The sequence below is a fragment of the Pristis pectinata genome, chromosome 4, assembly GCF_009764475.1.
Source record: "Pristis pectinata isolate sPriPec2 chromosome 4, sPriPec2.1.pri, whole genome shotgun sequence".
NCBI lineage: Eukaryota > Metazoa > Chordata > Chondrichthyes > Rhinopristiformes > Pristidae > Pristis > Pristis pectinata.
Window position 1 is genome coordinate 103476113 of NC_067408.1, and position 21382 is coordinate 103497494.

Consider the following 21382-nt stretch of genomic DNA (forward strand, 5'->3'; position numbering starts at 1 on the left):
GTTACAACAAGATCTAGATGAACTGGAAAAGTGGGCCAAGGTATGGCAGATAGAATTTAACCTGCACAAGTGAGAGGTGTTGGATTTTGGGCCCTGGACTGTGTTGTAGAACAGAGAGACCGAGGGGTAAAAGTACATAGTTCCCTGAGAAGGTTGTGAATCTTTGGGATTGTCCAGCCCAAAGAGATGTGGAGGCAGAATGAATGAATCTATTCAAGGCAGAAACTGACAGACATTTAAACCACAAGGGAGTCAAGGGGGCATGTAGAGAGGGGGAAAGTAGTTACAACTGTTTCCGCCTTGACCTTATTGAATGGTTAAACGTCTAAGGGGCCAATTGCTCTACTTCTACTCATACACCTTCTGTTCTTAGTGGACAACTTGATAGAAGCTAAGCACATGAAGCCTGTAAGCACCATTTAGAAACATTTTGAACTAATGTACCCTTCACTGTCCTTGTTTCACCCCTCACTCCAGAGTTAAACAGTTCAGTTCTTTACCTTTGCACTGTGTTCCTGGGTTCACTGGATTGGTGTCTATAATTCCCTGGAAACAGCTGCATGAGAAATTGCCTGGGTTGTTTGTACAGAGAGCAAAATCAGAGCATGAGTTGTTGCCTGTCTGACACTCGTCCACATCTGAAAGGAGAATTAGTTTAAAGTGATCACTTGGGGCAAAATCACCTTCACGCAGTACTAAAATGGTGTTAAACTCGAGCGCAGTCCTACCTTCACATACTCGTCCTGGAGTGGTGGGGCTTGTATCTGTGAAGCCAGCATTGCACTGGCAGGTGTAGGTGGCATTCAATCTGATACAAGTTCCATTACCCGAACAATCGTTCAGCCCTGGCTGGCAACTATCTCTTTCTGTAACGACAAGAACAGAGGAGTGTTAGAAAATGGATTAAGTGTGAAATTTGGACTCCCACCCAGAATCAGAAGATTTGTGATTGTGTAGAAGGTAGTTTCAATCTAAATGTATCCAACATAGAAGAACGCTATTTTCAAATTTATTCCCACTTATGTTTCACCTGCGGCTAGTGGGAAATTAGTGATACAGTATGATTCCTGATCACACAGATAAGGACTGTACACCAGTAGCTCTATGGCACATTGAGAAGGAATATTGTTCTGACACCTCTAGCCATGGGCTTTGAAACATCTGTGAAAGTTTCCTCTCTCTTCTGGTTATAGGAGTCCATAAGGACACAAAACCAAGTTTTCAAAGGGGGCATAGAACTTCTCTTAATATGGTATAAATAGCTATTAAACTAGGAATCAGATTCAGAAATGGTTTAAGGCTAGGTAATGCAAGAAATGGTTAATAATGCATTGTACTTTTCTGGAGTTAGAGTCAAGGTGGATCAGAGGAAGGCTACTTCTGGTCTGATTCCAATCTGTCAAACGATTTCTAATGCCTACAAAATCATAAATGCATTTTTACATTCTTTACACTGTTCTTTCCTTGAAGGCATTGTTGAAAGTCGGAATTCATAAAATGCTCTGCTCATGAGATGACTTTAACTCGATCAAGTGACTTTTCCTTGACATGGCAGCTATTAACATGTAAAGTTAATCAGTTTATAGAATTCAACACTATTGCTTATTTTTTCTCACTGAGCTCTTAAAGGGTGACAGCTAAAGGCTCATTCAAAAATAGTTTGTAACCATAGTGTGAACATATGCTTGCACATGCTATGTCACGTTAGTGTTTGCCACCAAACTAACTATTAGTTAGATTTGTTCTGCTCTCCCTCCTCAATATGAAATCAACTGTTGAATTCAAGTCCTTTTGGCTAATCACCCACTAATCTTATCTTAATCCTGTATGCCAAGCTTCTCAAGCCAAGGAATTTCATCCGTCATCTCTTGTTCCTCAGTCTTTGAAGACACGTTTTGAATCACCTATGTATCAAATTAACTTTGTTGCCCACCTTTATCCTTTTTAAATATTTGTGCTACCAGCAGAATTTTTAAGAATTTGGATATTTCATTTCATTATTATTAGCTCAATTTGAGGTTTATTTTTCAGTTTTTAACAATGTTTGGCAAAATCAGGTATTTCTAGCTTTGAACAAAACTTCACTGAGTTGCATCATTTTGCTCTCTATAAAGCACCAATTAAATTGAACTCAAGCTTTACCATGGATATTTCTTCAAAGAATCTTCATTTTCCTTCATGTCACAGAGTCACGTAGCACAGAACCAGGCAATTCTGCCCATAATGTCTGCACTGAACTTTGCACCCAGCCACACTAATCACATTTACCCACATTAGATCCATAGCCTTCTCTGCCTTAGTGATTCAAAGGTTGGCTAAGTGCTTCTTAAATCTTGTAAGAGTATTTGCCTCTACCACCTCCTCAGGCAGCACATTCCTGATGCTGACCACTCTTCCTGTGGAAAAAATTCCCCCTCATTACATGCGTCCTCTGTTTGTTGTTCAAGTCCTGACCATGTTTTCACTCGGGCCTTTTCCACCAGCCTCACACAATGGACCATCACATGCCACAGACAAACAGGATTGGTCAGTGATCCATATGGTATTTGAAAAGCTTTCAAACCAGAATGAATGAAAATATAAATTGTGTATGGTTGACATTTGTTTCCAGAATGGAGTTTTATCAGTGTGAAAAAAAAATCCAAATTTTCTAGGAAGGACATCAGGAGCATTTTTTATTAAATTGGGTTTGGTTAAAACTGAAACATTAGTATTTAGCCTTTCCTCAGTTTTCTACCCTTTTTCTCAATTCACCAGTTGGGCTGGTTGTTGAGAAATTCCTTACCAATGATAGTTGTGTTTTGAAGGTCTGCAGTAAATTCTTGACTGCTGTTTAAAGATTTAATTACTGTTTCACTGATGTCTGATGTACTGATAGCCACTTCTTTTGATGTTACAACATCAAACTTGACAATCACACTCCCTTTCTCAATGGAGGTGACAATGACTCTCATTTTTCTTGCATTGATTAAAGCCTTGGCATTTTCACTAAATCCTTTCTTCAACTGAAAAGAAAGAAACAGGAATAAGAACATTAGAAATAGGAACTTGTTGCAGTTTCAGGCCTCAGTATCGAATACAATCATTTCAGGTAACTTGCTATTTCTGTCTATAACAGTTGCCAGTTCTAATGTAAGGTTATCCATCTGCAATATTAATTCAGCTTTTTCCTCTCCACAGACACTGACTGCCCACTTTCCTGCATTCTTCTTTTAGTTTCAAGTTTCAACAACTCTGTTTTAACATGTCCCTTTGATCCTTTTCTCTCTCTAATCTTCTTTATTAATCTATTAACCAGATTAACATTGGAATCATGTGGGCAGTCCTGGCCTTCTATATCAAAGATTGAATGGCCTGTCTTTGACATTTCTCTTTCCACAGATGCTGTTTGTGTTTCCAGCATTTTCTGTTTTTAAGTAAGAGAAACAGTTGACCAGACGGCCCAGCAAACCTGGTCTGACATTTATTAACATGGTAGCCATTCTGGTCTTGAACTCATGTCCATTTTGCTGCCTGTTTCCCATTAATCTATGATTACCCATTTAGACTAAAAGTCTGCCAATCTCTACCTTGAATAAGTTCAATAATTCAGTCCCCACAACTCTCTGAAGTACAGAATCAACAAGGAATTCCTTCACATCTCTGCCTTAAATGGACAATCCTTCATTCTGACCCTTTATGTCTCCTAGTTCTGGATTCCCCCATAAGAACATAGACCATTGAACAGTAAAACACAGGAACAGGCCCTTTTATTTTTGAATATTCATTAATTGTGTTTTAGATCTCCAAGGATGTAGACATTGCTGGTAAGTTCATTGCTGAATGCCTTTTTACTATCTCTTTTGAAGATGGTGCTAAACTACCTCATGGAACAACTACAGTCCATGTTGTGAAGGTAGCTGTTTGGTATAACCTATTCTCAACTTGCTTGGCTCAGAGCAGCTGCAACAACATTCAAGAAGCACCACATTATCCAGGGCAAGGCAGTCTGCTTCTTTTGTTCTCCATCAATCATCCTAAACATTCACGTCTTCTACAATGACAATGCCACCAACCCCAATTTCCCCTCCAAGTCATATACTAGTCATACATCAGTATTCCTCTATCAACACTGGATCTAAATCCTAAAACTTGTTTCCCAAAAACTCTATAGGAGGATGTTCACCACAAGAATTCTAGAGGTTTGCAAAGGAGGTTCACGCCCAAATTCCCCTTGGCTGAGGCAAGAAATAATGGCCTTTCCCATGACACCCAAGTATCAGAAAGGATTTTTAAAAAAATGAGACACTCATCGGCCAGCTATTTTCATGTTGAAATCTCACAAGAACGAGAAATAGCTTTTTGAGTTCTTGTAATTACAAAAACCAAAACAAGTTAGAGTGAGCTCTGATGCAGAGTCCGAACTTGAAACATCGACCATCCCTCTTCCTCTGACCTGCTGAGTTCCTCCAGCAGTTTGTTTTTGCTCCAGATTCCAGCTTCTGCAGTCTCTTGCATCTACAAGTTACAGTTTACTTTTTGTTTTGTTCAATCTGTCCTATGATACTTTTCCTCCGTTCACAAGAACAACTTACATCAGTGGTGAAATTCTTCACAAATTCTTTGTATTCCCGGCTGCTTTTATCCTTAAAAGCTGGTGTGAACTCTACATTTGTAATTCTTGATATTACTTCCAACACGTCAGCAGCTTTGGAAAGTGAAATAAAAATACTTATTGAGTTAAACTTGAAATGTAAATTTGCCACTGTTTAGCTTTAAAATAGCAGGACAATAGCCTCCCACACCCAGTGAGAAGCGGCGAGGCAGGGATGGAGGGTTCGAGGGTGGGAAGTGCATTGACGATGTTAAAACAATAGGGAAGTACTTAATTCTCAGCCCTGCACCATTTTAAAATGGAAACATTGGGAGCCTCAGAATTATGGTCAGACAGAGACTTCATGAAAATATTTGTTTGAGGCCTCGTGATGCAATTCGGATCCTTAAGTGATTTTAACTTAAGATCACACAGTTATGTACCTGAATGGCTGGTAATTAGGCTGTAAGTACATTAGGGAAGCAAAAAAATGTAATGATACTTAGGTTTGCTCCAGAGCCCAAAAGGAAAGCCAGGATGAATCCCTTCCTTGGGCTACACCCCACCTCCTTTCCCCAACCACAATGCCCTCCTTTGCAAGCACTTGGTGACTAAGACAATTCTCCTTAGATCATTGGCTACCTGTTACCTCAGATTTCATTCTGCCTACTAGCCATTTTTTGATTCCCATTGGGTTTAAGAAAAAGCTGAATTCGCAGCACGCAAAAGTGGTTTGGGGTTTGACACTGGGACTATCACACAGGCAATTCACGCAGCAGTTCCTGTCTTTGACCTTCTTGTTCCCAGTCCTGAGAATCTCCTCCTATTCAAATCCTGGCCCCACCTATCTACGAAGCTTGTGTCATCTACCAGAGCACCAACACATCCATTCCCATGGAGGGCAGGCACGGTAGTGTAGCAGTTAGAGTAATGCTATTACAGTGCCAGAAACCTGGGTTCAATTCCGGCCGCTGTCTGTAAGGAGTTTGTACATTCTTCCCATGTCTGCGTGGGTTTCCTCCGGGTGCTCTGGTTTCCTCCCACATTCCAAAGGCGTACGGGTTAGGAAGTTGTGGGCACGCTATGTTGCCACCGGAAGCGTGCGACACTTGCGGGCTGCCCCCAGAACACTCTACACAAAAGATTTATTTCACTGTGTGTTTCGATGTACATGTGACTAATAAAGATATCTTGTATCTTGACTTTGGTGAAGTCTGAAGGGAGTAAAGTTAATGGTTAGAGCAACCAGAAAGTCAGAGAGAAACAATGAAGGGCCATTACCACCCCCAAGCTAATAATGAATCCCTTTTCACAGTTCATATTTGTGCTACGAGAGGAGACAGAGATATTAGTACATTGAACATACCTGTTCTGACCTTCTTTGTGATTGTCTGTTGCTGACCGCAGGTCTTTGTTGATACAACAATCTCATATTCAGCGTCGGGCTGGAGATTGCTGAAGTTTACTTTTGCTTGTTCAGTTTGAACACTGTTCACGGTACCACTTCCCAGAGAGATTGTAACACTGAAAGCTGGCTGCTTGAGTGCCTGGTTAGTATCCCAAGTAATGGCAATTGCTTCACTTTGCACCGATATCAAATTAATACGAAGGAACTTCAATGGTACTGCAAAACAACACTTATTAGCTTGCATCTTGATCATTGCCCAAACAGTTTTCTTTTAAAGATATTATCATCTCTTTCAAGATGCTTGCTGAGAGAAAGAGCAAGAGAAGAGTATCATTATGGGGCTGTTAATAAAAAATATGTTGAGTTTCAGGGTATATCCAGTCATAATGGTGAGAAATGGAGAAGCTTTCCATACCATCTGTAGCATGACCAGGGCTGATAGGTGTTAAGTTGCATCGCAAATCTACAATTAAAGTGATGGAAAGAGGAAATAAGGAAGGAAGAAGGGGAGGGAGAAATGAAGAAAAGATGACACAAGAGGTTCTGCAGATGCTGGAACCTGGAGCAACACACACAAAGTGCTGGAGGAAATGCTAGAGGATAGGTTGAGTGAGCTAGGGCTTTTCTCATTGGAGAGAAGGAGGATGAGAGGTGAATTGATAGAGGTGAACAAGATGATAAGAGGCACAGATCGAGTGGACAGTCAGAGACTTTTTCCCAGTGCGACAATGGCTCACACGAGGGGACATAATTTTAAGGTGATTGGAGGAGGGTATAAGGGGGATGTCAGGGGTAAGTTGTTCACACGGTGGGTGTGTGGAATGCACTGCTGGCAGAGGTTGTGGGGGCAGATACATTAGGGACATATAAAAGACTCTTAGACAGACACATGAATGATAGAAAAATAGGGGGCTATGTGGGAGGGAAGGGTTAGATAGATCTTAGAGCAGGATAAAATGTTGGCACAACATTGTGGGCTGAAGGGCCTGTACTGTGCTGTATTGTTCTATGTCCTATGTTCTAACTCAGTAGGTCAGGTGGTGGTGGAGACAAGTGCCCAGGAAGTGCCCAGATGCTGCCTGACTAGGAAGAAAAGATGGGAGGAAAACCAGGAAGAGAAAGAAGATAGGAAGGAAGAAAGGTAGCTCGAAAGGAACGAAATTAGGAAGGAAAACAGGAAGGGTTAAAGGAAGATTTGTTTTCTTTTGTGTCTCAAAGACATGTTATACAGGAAGATGTATGTCTGAAGGAACTTCCTATTGTTAATACAAGAACTGTAGCTGCAGGGTTTAATTGGAACTGGCAAAAGCATTTTAATGTTGCACAAGAATGATATTTCCCTCTGCCTCTGAAGGGAGACTCATTGCGATTGGTGGAGCCTCACTCTGCACAGAATAACTGCTGCGTGCATACAAGGCACTTAAAGGTAATTCATTGCTCATGAAGAACTGCAGAATGTGTGGTAAGGTGCGATAGAAATTGAAGTTTATCTTTCTTACTGTTACATCACAACATATCGGGAAAGTTTCAAATATCATAAATCCAATAGCACTAGTTTTACCATAAGCCTGTGAAAAACATTCTCCTATTTTGCATGCCAAGTAAGGTTTTCAGGAAAAAGGTGAAATGCATAATCAGCAAATATTGGGATAACCCACTAATCCTCTTCAGTCCTTTCAAATCTTCCTCCTTTTTGCCTGAAAGTGCCAACTCACTCTGGAAGAAAGGTTGTGACCACATCCAACTATTGCTGATGGGTCTCACTCTGTGGTGCACTGGTCTTACCTTCAATGGAAAGATGTAATCACTCTGACCAATTCTTCTTCAATTAGTCTGAATACATTCAGCAATGTTTTCCTGAGCTAGAAGAGGACTGACTGACATTGTACTTCTGGAGAATTATTTCTTACAACCAAACAAGTGGCAGTTTACATCCCTGGAGCTATCCCAGGAGATGAGCATGTGACCTTGGCTCACACCTGAGCATCGAAGAGAGACAGGGTATTTCTGGAGGTGACATCCTCCAGTGATAAATGGTCTGCTACGTTAGTTCTGGTGGAGGTGACATTTCCCATGACACAATCTGGATCTGATTGCCCGTCATGCTCAATCCCCAGGTTAGCCTTGTCTTTGCACTATCCTTTCACAAAGGTATGGCTCTGCACAACCTACGGTGGTCAGTGGCTGTACCGTGAGTGGAATGGACCATGAGTGCCAACCAAGCTTCTGCCATCCTCAGACTGACCTGATGGTTATTTCAGCCTGTGCTTTCAAAGGCCTGTTTCACTGTTTTGAGTCCTTCTGATAGTCAAAATCATCCAAGCACAGTTGAAATTTACTTGGGTCGTCAAAATAATTAAACTTTAGAAGTATATAAATTAAAGCATAGATAAAATTAGACAACAACTTAGCCGACCTTGTTCTTTGAAATTGTGCTAGGTGTGTCAGTAATGGCTGGAATAAGGCTGAGGAACCAGATATGGACAGGACATTATGAAAGACCCCTAGCATGAATGGTGTGGGCAGGGACACAGCAAGAGGTCACATGCACCCACACCTACACCTCAATGCTGCAATGCACATGTGAGGCGATATGGAAACTGCCGAAGCATGCACTGCAGTTTGCCAGTTGTTCTCTGCCATGCACATGCTCAGTGGCTATACTGTGAGTGGAATGGACCATGAGTGCCAACGGCTGCCCATCAGTCCATTCCCACATCACAAAGGCCCAATCATCTCAGCCAACAAAAACAAGAAATTCAACTGGTTTTTCCTGCTGTAGTTTGCCACCAGTGAATTTAACCGACTCCAAAGTAATCCCTTTGATCAGTTTCATTAGAGGCAAGATAGGTACTGATGGAAAGTTTTCCTATTAATGGGCAACATTGAATTGGGAAAAATCTCAATTAACATCAGTCCCATAACGCCACTGTCACCTTCAAAGTACTTTTCAAAGACATTACTATTGGAATATCAAAACAAAGGTAAATTTAAAAGATTTCTGCCTGTCAAAGATACAACTACTAATAGGACAAAGTGAGACTGAGGCAACAATTCAAGTTTGGAGTTTAGGTGTAAATGTACCTCAATTAAATTTGTAAGACATCTTGAATACCGTCCTTCATGCTGACTCGCAATTTGACAGAAGTTTTATGGTGCAACAGATATCAATGCATATTAATGCGTCTCTAAAATTAAATAATAAAGTTTATGCACAGGAATTGTGAACCAAAGTACAACTTACCACATGGTGCAGCGACTGTTGTGCTGATGGTGGAGACAGGAACAGTTGAACTGGAGGAGGTGGTGGACTTGGTTGTGGAGTAGCTGGAGCTGGAAGTGCTGATGGGAGCCGTGGGGAAAGAGGTGCTGGGAGAGGAGGTAGGAGAGGCGGAAGCAGGTGGAGTGGTGGTGGGAGTGGTGGTGGGAGTGGTGGTGGGAGTGGTGGTGGGAGAGGTGCTGGGAGTGGTGGTGGGAGTGGTGGTGGGAGTGGTGCTGGGAGAGGTGGTGGGAGTGGTGGTGACAGTGGTGCTGGGAGAGGTGCTGGGAGTGGTGGTGGGAGTGGTGGTGGGAGTGGTGGTGGGAGAGGTGGTGGGAGAGGTGGTGACAGTGGTGCTGGGAGAGGTGCTGGGAGTGGTGGTGGGAGTGGTGGTGGGAGTGGTGGTGGGAGTGGTGGTGGGAGTGGTGGTGGGAGAGGTGGTGGGAGAGGTGGTGGGAGTGGTGGTGGGAGTGGTGGTGACAGTGGTGCTGGGAGAGGTGCTGGGAGTGGTGGTGGGAGTGGTGGTGGGAGTGGTGCTGGGAGTGGTGGTGGGAGAGGTGGTGGGAGAGGTGGTGGGAGTGGTGGTGGCAGTGGTGGTGGCAGTGGTGCTGGGAGTGGTGGAGGCTGTTATGGCTGTGGTGGTGAGAGTGTTGGTTGGAGTGTTGCTTGGAGTGGTAGTCGGAGTGGTGGTGGGAGTGGAAGAGGGATTGCTGGTTGAGGTAGAGGTGGGAGAAATGGTGGGAGTGGTGGTGGAAGAGAAGGTTGGAGTGGTGTTGGGAGTGGCGGTGGGAATGGTGCTTGGAGCAGTGGTGGGACTGAAATTCGGAGTGGCTGTAGGTGAGGTGGTGGGAATACCGAAGGTAGAGGTGGTGGGAGTGGTAGGACGAGTAGTAGTGGGAGTAGTGGTTGAAGTCATGTTAGGAGTGGTGATGAGATTAGAGGTGGGAGTAGTGGTGGGAGAAGTGGTGGGAGTGGTGGTGGGAGAGGTGGTGGGAGAGGTGGTGACAGTGGTGCTGGGAGAGGTGCTGGGAGTGGTGGTGGGAGTGGTGGTGGGAGTGGTGGTGGGAGTGGTGGTGGGAGTGGTGGTGGGAGAGGTGGTGGGAGAGGTGGTGGGAGTGGTGGTGGGAGTGGTGGTGACAGTGGTGCTGGGAGAGGTGCTGGGAGTGGTGGTGGGAGTGGTGGTGGGAGTGGTGCTGGGAGTGGTGGTGGGAGAGGTGGTGGGAGAGGTGGAGGGAGTGGTGGTGGCAGTGGTGGTGGCAGTGGTGCTGGGAGTGGTGGAGGCTGTTATGGCTGTGGTGGTGAGAGTGTTGGTTGGAGTGTTGCTTGGAGTGGTAGTCGGAGTGGTGGTGGGAGTGGAAGAGGGATTGCTGGTTGAGGTAGAGGTGGGAGAAATGGTGGGAGTGGTGGTGGAAGAGAAGGTTGGAGTGGTGTTGGGAGTGGCGGTGGGAATGGTGCTTGGAGCAGTGGTGGGACTGAAATTCGGAGTGGCTGTAGGTGAGGTGGTGGGAATACCGAAGGTAGAGGTGGTGGGAGTGGTAGGACGAGTAGTAGTGGGAGTAGTGGTTGAAGTCATGTTAGGAGTGGTGATGAGATTAGAGGTGGGAGTAGTGGTGGGAGAAGTGGTGGGAGTGGTGGTGGGAGTGGTGGTGGGAGTGGTGGTGGGAGTGGTGGTGGGAGAGGTGGTGGAAGTGGTGGTGGGAGTGGTGGTGGGATTGGTGGTGGGAGTGGTGGTGGGAGTGGTGGTGGGAGAGGTGGTGGAAGTGGTGGTGGGAGTGGTGGTGGGATTGGTGGTGGGAGTGGTGGTGGGAGTGGTGGTGGGATTGGTGGTGGGAGTGGTGGTGGGAGTGGTGGTGGGAGTGTATGTCGGTGACATAGTGGGAGTGGTGGTTCCAGTGGTGGTGAGACTGGTGGTTGAAGTTGAGCTGGAAGTGCTGATGGAAGCCGTGGTGAAAGAGGTGCTGAGAGAGAAGATAGGAGAGGCGGCAGCAAGTGGAGTGTGGGTGGGAGAGGTGGTGGGAGAGGTCGTGGGAGTGGTGGTGGGAGTGCTGGTGAGAGACGTGGTGGGAGTGGTGCTGGGAGTGGTGCTGGGAGTGGTGGTGGGAGAGGTCGTGGGAGGGGTGGTGGGAGTGGTGGTGGGAGAGGTCGTTGGAGTGGCGCTGGGAGTGGTGGTGGGAGTGGTGGTGGGAGTGGTGGTGGGAGTGGTGCTGGGAGTGGCGCTGGGAGTGGTGGTGGGAGTGGTGGTGGGAGAGAAGGTTGGAGTGGTGGTTGCAGTGGTGCTGGGAGTGGTGGTGGGAGAGGTCGTGGGAGTGGTGGTGGGAGTGGTGGTGAGAGTGGTGCTGGGAGTGGTGCTGGGAGTGGTGGTGGGAGTGGTGCTGGGAGAGGTCATGGGATTGGTGCTAGGAGTGCTGGTGGGAGTGGTGGTGGGAGAGGTCGTGGGAGACGTGCTGGGAGTGGTGCTGGGAATGGTGGTGGGAGAGGTGCTGGGAGTGGTGGTGGGTGTGGTGGTGAGAGTGGTGCTGGGAGTGGTGGTGGGAGTGATGCTGGGAGTGGTGCTGGGAGTGGTGGTGGGAGAGGTCGTGGGAGACGTGCTGGGAGTGGTGCTGGGAATGGTGGTGGGAGAGGTGCTGGGAGTGGTGGTGGGTGTGGTGGTGGGAGTGGTGGTGGGAGTTGTGGTGGGAGATGTCGTGGGAGTGGTGGTGACAGTGGTGCTGGGAGAGGTTGTGGGAGAGGCGGTGGGAGAGAAGGTTGGAGTTGTAGTTGCAGTGGTGCTGGGAGTGGAGTTGGGAGAGGTCGTGGGAGGGGTGGTGGGAGTGGTGCTGGGAGTGGTGCTGGGAGAGGTCGTGGGAGTGGTGCTGGGAGTGGTGCTGGGAGAGGTGGTGGGAGTGGTGGTGGGAGAGAAGGTTGGAGTGGTGGTTGCAGTAGTGGTGGGAGTGGTGCTGGGAGTGGTGCTGGGAGTGGTGTTGGGAGAGGTCGTGGGAGTGGTTCTGGGAGTGGTGCTGGGAGTGGTGGTTGGAGTGGTGGTGGGAAAGGTCATCGGAGTGGTGCTGGGAGTGGTGCTGGGAGTGGGGGTGGGAGTGGTGGTGGGAGTGGTGGTTGCAGTGGTGGTGGGAGTGGTGGTGGGAGTGGTGGTGGGAGAGGTGGTGGGAGAGGTTGTGGGAGTGGTGCTGGGAGTTATGGTGGGAGAGAAGGTTGCAGTGGTGGTTGCAGTGGTGCTGGGAGTGGTGCTGGGTGTGGTGCTGGGAGTGGTGGTGGGAGAGGTCGTGGGAGTGGTGGTGGGAGTGGTGGTGGGAGTGGTGGTGAGAGTGGTGCTGGGAGTGGTGGTGGGAGTGGTGGTGAGAGTGGTGCTGGGAGTGGTGCTGGGAGAGGTGCTGGGAGTGGTGCTGGGAGTGGAGTTGGGAGAGGTCGTGGGAGTGGTGCTGGGAGTGGTGCTGGGAGAGGTCGTGGGAGTGGTGGTGGGAGAGAAGGTTGGAGTGGTGGTTGCAGTGGTGGTGGGAGTGGTGCTGGGAGTGGTGCTGGGAGTGGTGGAGGGAGAGGTCGTGGGAGTGGTGCTGGGAGTGGTGCTGGGAGTGGTGGTGGGAGAGGTCGTGGGAGTGGTGGTGGGAGTGGTGGTGGGAGTTGTGGTGGGAGAGGTCGTGGGAGTGATGCTGGGAGTAGTGCTGGCAGTGGTGGTGGGAGTGGTGGTGGGAGAGGTGCTGGGAGTGGTGGTGGGAGTGGTGGTTGGAGTGGTGGTGGGAGTGGTGGTGGGAGAGGTGCTGGGAGTGGTGGTGGGAGTGGTGCTGGGAGTGGTGGTTGCAGTGGTGGTGGGAGTGGTGGTGGGAGAGGTCGTTGGAGTTGCGCTGGGAGTGGTGGTGGGTGTGGTGGTGGGAGTGGTGGTGGGAGTGGTGCAGGGAGTGGTGCTGTGAGTGGTGGTGGGAGTGGTGGTGAGAGTGGGGCTGGGAGTGGTGCTGGGAGAGGTCATGGGATTGGTGCTGGGAGTGGTGGTGGGAGAGGTGCTGGGAGTGGTGGTGGGAGTGGTGGTGGGAGATGTCGTGGGAGTGGTGGTGACAGTGCTGCTGGGAGAGGTGGTGGGAGAGGTGGTGGGAGTGGTGGTGGGAGAGGTCGTGGGAGTGGTGGTGGGAGAGAAGGTCGGAGTGGTGGTTGCAGTGGTGGTGGGAGTGGTGCTGGGAGTGGTGCTGGGAGTGGTGGTGGGAGAGGTCGTGGGAGTGGTGGTGGGAGTGGTGCTGGGAGTGGTGTTGGGAGTGGTGCTGGGAGTGGTGGTGGGAGAGGTCGTGGGAGAGGTGGTGGGATTGGTGGTGAGAGTGGTGCTGGGAGTGGTGGTGGGAGTGACGCTGGGATTGGTGCTGGGAGTGGTGTTGGGAGAGGTCGTGGGAGTGGTGCTGGGAGTGGTGCTGGGAGAGGTCGTGGGAGTGGTGCTGGGAGTGGTGGTTGGAGTGGTGGTGGGAAAGGTCATCGGAGTGGTGCTGGGAGTGGTGCTGGGAGTGGGGGTGGGAGTGGTGGTGGGAGTGGTGGTTGCAGTGGTGGTGGGAGTGGTGGTGGGAGTGGTGGTGGGAGAGGTTGTGGGAGTGGTGCTGGGAGTTGTAGTGGGAGAGAAGGTTGGAGTGGTGGTTGCATTGGTGCTGGGAGTGGTGCTGGATGTGGTGCTGGGAGTGGTGGTGGGAGAGGTCGTGGGAGTGGTGGTGGGAGTGGTGGTGGGAGTGGTGGTGAGAGTGGTTCTGGGAGTGGTGGTGGGAGTGGTGGTGAGAGTGGATCTGGGAGTGGTGGTGGGAGTGGTGGTGAGAGTGGTGGTGGGAGAGGTCATGGGAGAGGTGCTGCGAGTGGTGGTGGGAGTGGTGGTGGGAGAGGTGCTGGGAGTGGTGGTGGGAGTGGTGCTGGGAGTGGTGCTGGGAGTGGTGCTGGGAGTGGAGTTGGGAGAGGTCGTGGGAGTGGTGCTGGGAGTGGTGCTGGGAGTGGTGGTGGGAGAGAAGGTTGGAGTGGTGGTTGCAGTGGTGGTGGGAGTTGTGCTGGGAGTGGTGGTGGGAGAGGTCGTGGGAGTGGTGCTGGGAGTGGTGCTGGGAGTGGTGGTGGGAGAGGTCGTGGGAGTGGTGTTGGGAGTAGTGCTGGGAGTGGTGGTGGGAGAGGTGCTGGGAGTGGTGGTGGGAGTGGTGGTTGGAGTGGTGGTGGGAGTGGTGGTGGGAGTGGTGGTGGGAGAGGTCGTTGGAGTTGCGCTGGGAGTGGTGGTGGGTGTGGTGGTGGGAGTGGTGGTGGGAGTTTTGGTGGGAGATGTCGTGGGAGTGGTGGTGACAGTGGTGCTGGGAGAGGTCGTTGGAGAGGTGGTGGGAGAGAAGGTTGGACTGGTGGTTGCAGTGGTGCTGGGAGTGGTGCTGGGAGTGGTGCTGGGAGTGCTGCTGGGAGTGGTGGTGGGAGAGGTGCTGGGAGTGGTGCTGGGAGTGGTGCTGGGAGTGGTGGTGGGAGAGGTGCTGGGAGTGGTGCTGGGAGTGGTGCTGGGAGTGGTGGTGGGAGAAGTGCTGGGAGTGGTGCTGGGAGTGGTGCTGGGAGTGGTGGTGGGAGTTGTGGTGGGAGATGTCGTGGGAGAGGTGCTGGGAGTGGTGGTGGGTGTGGTGGTGGGAGAGGTGCTGGGAGTGGTGGTGGGAGTGGTGCTGGCAGTGGTGGTTTCAGTGGTGGTGGGAGTGGTGCTGGGAGTGGTGCTGGGAGTAGTGCTGGGAGTCGTGCTGGGAGAGGTCGTGGGAGAGTAGGTTGGAGTGGTGGTTGCAGTGCTGGTGGGAGTGGTGCTGGGAGTGGTGGTGGGAGTGGTGCTGTGTGTGGTGGTAGGAGTGGTGCTGGGAGTGTTGCTGGGAGAGGTTGTGGGAGTGGTGCTGGGAGTAGTGCTGGGAGTGGTGGTAGGAGTGGTGCTGAGAGTGTTGCTGGGAGAGGTTGTGGGAGTGGTGCTGGGAGTAGTGCTGGGAGTGGTGGTGGGAGAGGTGCTGGGAGTGGTGCTGGGAGTGGTGCTGGGAGTGGTGGTGGGAGTTGTGGTGGGAGATGTCGTGGGAGAGGTGCTGGGAGTGGTGCTGGGAGTGGTGGTGGGAGAGGTGCTGGGAGTGGTGGTGGGAGTTGTGGTGGGAGATGTCGTGGGAGAGGTGCTGGGAGTGGTGCTGGGAGTGGTGGTGGGAGTGGTGCTGGGAGTGGTGCTGGGAGAGGTGCTGGGAGTGGTGGTGGGAGAGGTGGTGGGAGAGGTGGTGGGAGTGGTGGTGGGAGTGGTGGTGACAGTGGTGCTGGGAGAGGTGCTGGGAGTGGTGGTGGGAGAGGTGCTGGGAGTGGTGGTGGGAGTGGTGGTGGGAGTGGTGCTGGGAGTGGTGGTGGGAGAGGTGGTGGGAGAGGTGGTGGGAGTGGTGGTGGCAGTGGTGGTGGCAGTGGTGCTGGGAGTGGTGGAGGCTGTTATGGCTGTGGTGGTGAGAGTGTTGGTTGGAGTGTTGCTTGGAGTGGTAGTCGGAGTGGTGGTGGGAGTGGAAGAGGGATTGCTGGTTGAGGTAGAGGTGGGAGAAATGGTGGGAGTGGTGGTGGAAGAGAAGGTTGGAGTGGTGTTGGGAGTGGCGGTGGGAATGGTGCTTGGAGCAGTGGTGGGACTGAAATTCGGAGTGGCTGTAGGTGAGGTGGTGGGAATACCGAAGGTAGAGGTGGTGGGAGTGGTAGGACGAGTAGTAGTGGGAGTAGTGGTTGAAGTCATGTTAGGAGTGGTGATGAGATTAGAGGTGGGAGTAGTGGTGGGAGAAGTGGTGGGAGTGGTGGTGGGAGAGGTGGTGGGAGAGGTGGTGGAAGTGGTGGTGGGAGTGGTGGTGGGATTGGTGGTGGGAGTGGTGGTGGGAGTGGTGGTGGGATTGGTGGTGGGAGTGGTGGTGGGAGTGGTGGTGGGAGTGTATGTCGGTGACATAGTGGGAGTGGTGGTTCCAGTGGTGGTGAGACTGGTGGTTGAAGTTGAGCTGGAAGTGCTGATGGAAGCCGTGGTGAAAGAGGTGCTGAGAGAGAAGATAGGAGAGGCGGCAGCAAGTGGAGTGTGGGTGGGAGAGGTGGTGGGAGAGGTCGTGGGAGTGGTGGTGGGAGTGCTGGTGAGAGACGTGGTGGGAGTGGTGCTGGGAGTGGTGCTGGGAGTGGTGGTGGGAGAGGTCGTGGGAGGGGTGGTGGGAGTGGTGGTGGGAGAGGTCGTTGGAGTGGCGCTGGGAGTGGTGGTGGGAGTGGTGGTGGGAGTGGTGGTGGGAGTGGTGCTGGGAGTGGCGCTGGGAGTGGTGGTGGGAGAGGTGGTGGGAGAGGTCGTGGGAGTGGTGGTGGGAGTGCTGGTGAGAGACGTGGTGGGAGTGGTGCTGGGAGTGGTGCTGGGAGTGGTGGTGGGAGAGGTCGTGGGAGGGGTGGTGGGAGTGGTGGTGGGAGAGGTCGTTGGAGTGGCGCTGGGAGTGGTGGTGGGAGTGGTGGTGGGAGTGGTGGTGGGAGTGGTGCTGGGAGTGGCGCTGGGAGTGGTGGTGGGAGTGGTGGTGGGAGAGAAGGTTGGAGTGGTGGTTGCAGTGGTGCTGGGAGTGGTGGTGGGAGAGGTCGTGGGAGTGGTGGTGGGAGTGGTGGTGAGAGTGGTGCTGGGAGTGGTGCTGGGAGTGGTGGTGGGAGTGGTGCTGGGAGAGGTCATGGGATTGGTGCTGGGAGTGCTGGTGGGAGTGGTGGTGGGAGAGGTCGTGGGAGACGTGCTGGGAGTGGTGCTGGGAATGGTGGTGGGAGAGGTGCTGGGAGTGGTGGTGGGTGTGGTGGTGAGAGTGGTGCTGGGAGTGGTGGTGGGAGTGATGCTGGGAGTGGTGCTGGGAGTGGTGGTGGGAGAGGTCGTGGGAGACGTGCTGGGAGTGGTGCTGGGAATGGTGGTGGGAGAGGTGCTGGGAGTGGTGGTGGGTGTGGTGGTGGGAGTGGTGGTGGGAGTTGTGGTGGGAGATGTCGTGGGAGTGGTGGTGACAGTGGTGCTGGGAGAGGTTGTGGGAGAGGTGGTGGGAGAGAAGGTTGGAGTTGTAGTTGCAGTGGTGCTGGGAGTGGAGTTGGGAGAGGTCGTGGGAGTGGTGGTGAGAGTGGTGGTGAGAGTGGTGGTGGGAGTGGTGCTGGGAGTGGTGCTGGGAGTGGTGCTGGGAGAGGTCGTGGGAGGGGTGGTGGGAGTGGTGCTGGGAGTGGTGCTGGGAGAGGTCGTGGGAGTGGTGCTGGGAGTGGTGCTGGGAGAGGTGGTGGGAGTGGTGGTGGGAGAGAAGGTTGGAGTGGTGGTTGCAGTAGTGGTGGGAGTGGTGCTGGGAGTGGTGCTGGGAGTGGTGTTGGGAGAGGTCGTGGGAGTGGTTCTGGGAGTGGTGCTGGGAGTGGTGGTTGGAGTGGTGGTGGGAAAGGTCATCGGAGTGGTGCTGGGAGTGGTGCTGGGAGTGGGGGTGGGAGTGGTGGTGGGAGTGGTGGTTGCAGTGGTGGTGGGAGTGGTGGTGGGAGTGGTGGTGGGAGAGGTGGTGGGAGAGGTTGTGGGAGTGGTGCTGGGAGTTATGGTGGGAGAGAAGGTTGCAGTGGTGGTTGCAGTGGTGCTGGGAGTGGTGCTGGGTGTGGTGCTGGGAGTGGTGGTGGGAGAGGTCGTGGGAGTGGTGGTGGGAGTGGTGGTGGGAGTGGTGGTGAGAGTGGTGCTGGGAGTCGTGGTGGGAGTGGTGGTGAGAGTGGTGGTGGGAGAGGTCGTGGGAGTGGTGGTGGGAGTGGTGGTGGGAGTGGTGCTGGGAGTGGAGTTGGGAGAGGTCGTGGGAGTGGTGCTGGGAGTGGTGCTGGGAGAGGTCGTGGGAGTGGTGGTGGGAGAGAAGGTTGGAGTGGTGGTTGCAGTGGTGGTGGGAGTGGTGCTGGGAGTGGTGCTGGGAGTGGTGGAGGGAGAGGTCGTGGGAGTGGTGCTGGGAGTGGTGCTGGGAGTGGTGGTGGGAGAGGTCGTGGGAGTGGTGGTGGGAGTGGTGGTGGGAGTTGTGGTGGGAGAGGTCGTGGGAGTGATGCTGGGAGTAGTGCTGGGAGTGGTGGTGGGAGTGGTGGTGGGAGATGTGCTGGGAGTGGTGGTGGGAGTGGTGGTTGGAGTGCTGGTGGGAGTGGTGGTGGGAGAGGTGCTGGGAGTGGTGGTGGGAGTGGTGCTGGGAGTGGTGGTTGCAGTGGTGGTGGGAGTGGTGGTGGGAGAGGTCGTTGGAGTTGCGCTGGGAGTGGTGGTGGGTGTGGTGGTGGGAGTGGTGGTGGGAGTGGTGCAGGGAGTGGTGCTGTGAGTGGTGGTGGGAGTGGTGGTGAGAGTGGGGCTGGGAGTGGTGCTGGGAGAGGTCATGGGATTGGTGCTGGGAGTGGTGGTGGGAGAGGTGCTGGGAGTGGTGGTGGGAGTGGTGGTGGGAGATGTCGTGGGAGTGGTGGTGACAGTGCTGCTGGGAGAGGTGGTGGGAGAAGTGGTGGGAGTGGTGGTGGGAGAGGTCGTGGGAGTGGTGGTGGGAGAGAAGGTCGGAGTGGTGGTTGCAGTGGTGGTGGGAGTGGTGCTGGGAGTGGTGCTGGGAGTGGTGGTGGGAGAGGTCGTGGGAGTGGTGGTGGGAGTGGTGCTGGGAGTGGTGTTGGGAGTGGTGCTGGGAGTGGTGGTGGGAGAGGTCGTGGGAGAGGTGGTGGGATTGGTGGTGAGAGTGGTGCTGGGAGTGGTGGTGGGAGTGACGCTGGGATTGGTGCTGGGAGTGGTGCTGGGAGAGGTCGTGGGAGTGGTGCTGGGAGTGGTGCTGGGAGAGGTCGTGGGAGTGGTGCTGGGAGTGGTGGTTGGAGTGGTGGTGGGAAAGGTCATCGGAGTGGTGCTGGGAGTGGTGCTGGGAGTGGGGGTGGGAGTGGTGGTGGGAGTGGTGGTTGCAGTGGTGGTGGGAGTGGTGGTGGGAGTGGTGGTGGGAGAGGTTGTGGGAGTGGTGCTGGGAGTTGTAGTGGGAGAGAAGGTTGGAGTGGTGGTTGCATTGGTGCTGGGAGTGGTGCTGGATGTGGTGCTGGGAGTGGTGGTGGGAGAGGTCGTGGGAGTGGTGGTGGGAGTGGTGGTGGGAGTGGTGGTGAGAGTGGTTCTGGGAGTGGTGGTGGGAGTGGTGGTGAGAGTGGATCTGGGAGTGGTGGTGGGAGTGGTGGTGAGAGTGGTGCTGGGAGTGGTGCTGGGAGAGGTTGTGGGAGAGGTGCTGGGAGTGGTGGTGGGAGTGGTGGTGGGAGAGGTCATGGGAGAGGTGCTGCGAGTGGTGGTGGGAGTGGTGGTGGGAGAGGTGCTGGGAGTGGTGGTGGGAGTGGTGCTGGGAGTGGTGCTGGGAGTGGTGCTGGGAGTGGAGTTGGGAGAGGTCGTGGGAGTGGTGCTGGGAGTGGTGCTGGGAGTGGTGGTGGGAGAGAAGGTTGGAGTGGTGGTTGCAGTGGTGGTGGGAGTTGTGCTGGGAGTGGTGGTGGGAGAGGTCGTGGGAGTGGTGCTGGGAGTGGTGCTGGGAGTGGTGGTGGGAGAGGTCGTGGGAGTGGTGTTGGGAGTAGTGCTGGGAGTGGTGGTGGGAGAGGTGCTGGGAGTGGTGGTGGGAGTGGTGGTTGGAGTGGTGGTGGGAGTGGTGGTGGGAGTGGTGGTGGGAGAGGTCGTTGGAGTTGCGCTGGGAGTGGTGGTGGGTGTGGTGGTGGGAGTGGTGGTGGGAGTTGTGGTGGGAGATGTCGTGGGAGTGGTGGTGACAGTGGTGCTGGGAGAGGTCGTTGGAGAGGTGGTGGGAGAGAAGGTTGGACTGGTGGTTGCAGTGGTGCTGGGAGTGGTGCTGGGAGTGGTGCTGGGAGTGGTGCTGGGAGTGGTGGTGGGAGAGGTGCTGGGAGTGGTGCTGGGAGTGGTGCTGGGAGTGGTGGTGGGAGAGGTGCTGGGAGTGGTGCTGGGAGTGGTGCTGGGAGTGGTGGTGGGAGAAGTGCTGGGAGTGGTGCTGGGAGTGGTGCTGGGAGTGGTGGTGGGAGTTGTGGTGGGAGATGTCGTGGGAGAGGTGCTGGGAGTGGTGGTGGGTGTGGTGGTGGGAGAGGTGCTGGGAGTGGTGGTGGGAGTGGTGCTGGCAGTGGTGGTTTCAGTGGTGGTGGGAGTGGTGCTGGGAGTGGTGCTGGGAGTAGTGCTGGGAGTCGTGCTGGGAGAGGTCGTGGGAGAGTAGGTTGGAGTGGTGGTTGCAGTGCTGGTGGGAGTGGTGCTGGGAGTGGTGGTGGGAGTGGTGCTGGGAGTGGTGGTAGGAGTGGTGCTGGGAGTGTTGCTGGGAGAGGTTGTGGGAGTGGTGCTGGGAGTAGTGCTGGGAGTGGTGGTAGGAGTGGTGCTGAGAGTGTTGCTGGGAGAGGTTGTGGGAGTGGTGCTGGGAGTAGTGCTGGGAGTGGTGGTGGGAGAGGTGCTGGGAGTGGTGCTGGGAGTGGTGCTGGGAGTGGTGGTGGGAGTTGTGGTGGGAGATGTCGTGGGAGAGGTGCTGGGAGTGGTGCTGGGAGTGGTGGTGGGAGAGGTGCTGGGAGTGGTGGTGGGAGTTGTGGTGGGAGATGTCGTGGGAGAGGTGCTGGGAGTGGTGCTGGGAGTGGTGGTGGGAGTGGTGCTGGGAGTGGTGCTGGGAGAGGTGCTGGGAGTGGTGGTGGGTGTGGTGGTGGGAGTGGTGGTGGGAGTTGTGGTGGGAGATGTCGTGGGAGTGGTGGTGACAGTGGTGCTGGGAGAGGTTGTGGGAGAGGTGGTGGGAGAGAAGGTTGGAGTTGTAGTTGCAGTGGTGCTGGGAGTGGAGTTGGGAGAGGTCGTGGGAGTGGTGGTGAGAGTGGTGGTGAGAGTGGTGGTGGGAGTGGTGCTGGGAGTGGTGCTGGGAGTGGTGCTGGGAGAGGTCGTGTGAGGGGTGGTGGGAGTGGTGCTGGGAGTGGTGCTGGGAGAGGTCGTGGGAGTGGTGCTGGGAGTGGTGCTGGGAGAGGTGGTGGGAGTGGTGGTGGGAGAGAAGGTTGGAGTGGTGGTTGCAGTAGTGGTGGCAGTGGTGCTGGGAGTGGTGCTGGGAGTGGTGTTGGGAGAGGTCGTGGGAGTGGTTCTGGGAGTGGTGCTGGGAGTGGTGGTTGGAGTGGTGGTGGGAAAGGTCATCGGAGTGGTGCTGGGAGTGGTGCTGGGAGTGGGGGTGGGAGTGGTGGTGGGAGTGGT

General features: G+C 53.5%; 1 protein-coding gene across 1 annotated transcript in view; it reads right to left on the reverse strand.

The window, feature by feature from the left end:
• Window positions 1-468: 468 nt before the first annotated feature.
• Window positions 469-21382, reverse strand: part of LOC127569683 (uncharacterized) — a 29653-nt gene continuing 8739 nt past the window's right edge. Inside the window, exons 3-13 of the mRNA XM_052014484.1 lie at window positions 21229-21239; window positions 19526-20975; window positions 16329-19390; window positions 15208-16175; window positions 11298-14532; window positions 10753-11144; window positions 5940-6197; window positions 4575-4687; window positions 2786-3005; window positions 729-866; window positions 469-638 (exon numbers count right to left, since the gene is read on the reverse strand). Of these exons, the coding sequence (XP_051870444.1) occupies window positions 469-638; window positions 729-866; window positions 2786-3005; window positions 4575-4687; window positions 5940-6197; window positions 10753-11144; window positions 11298-14532; window positions 15208-16175; window positions 16329-19390; window positions 19526-20975; window positions 21229-21239 (10017 nt within the window). The remainder of the gene's footprint in view (window positions 639-728; window positions 867-2785; window positions 3006-4574; window positions 4688-5939; window positions 6198-10752; window positions 11145-11297; window positions 14533-15207; window positions 16176-16328; window positions 19391-19525; window positions 20976-21228; window positions 21240-21382) is intronic.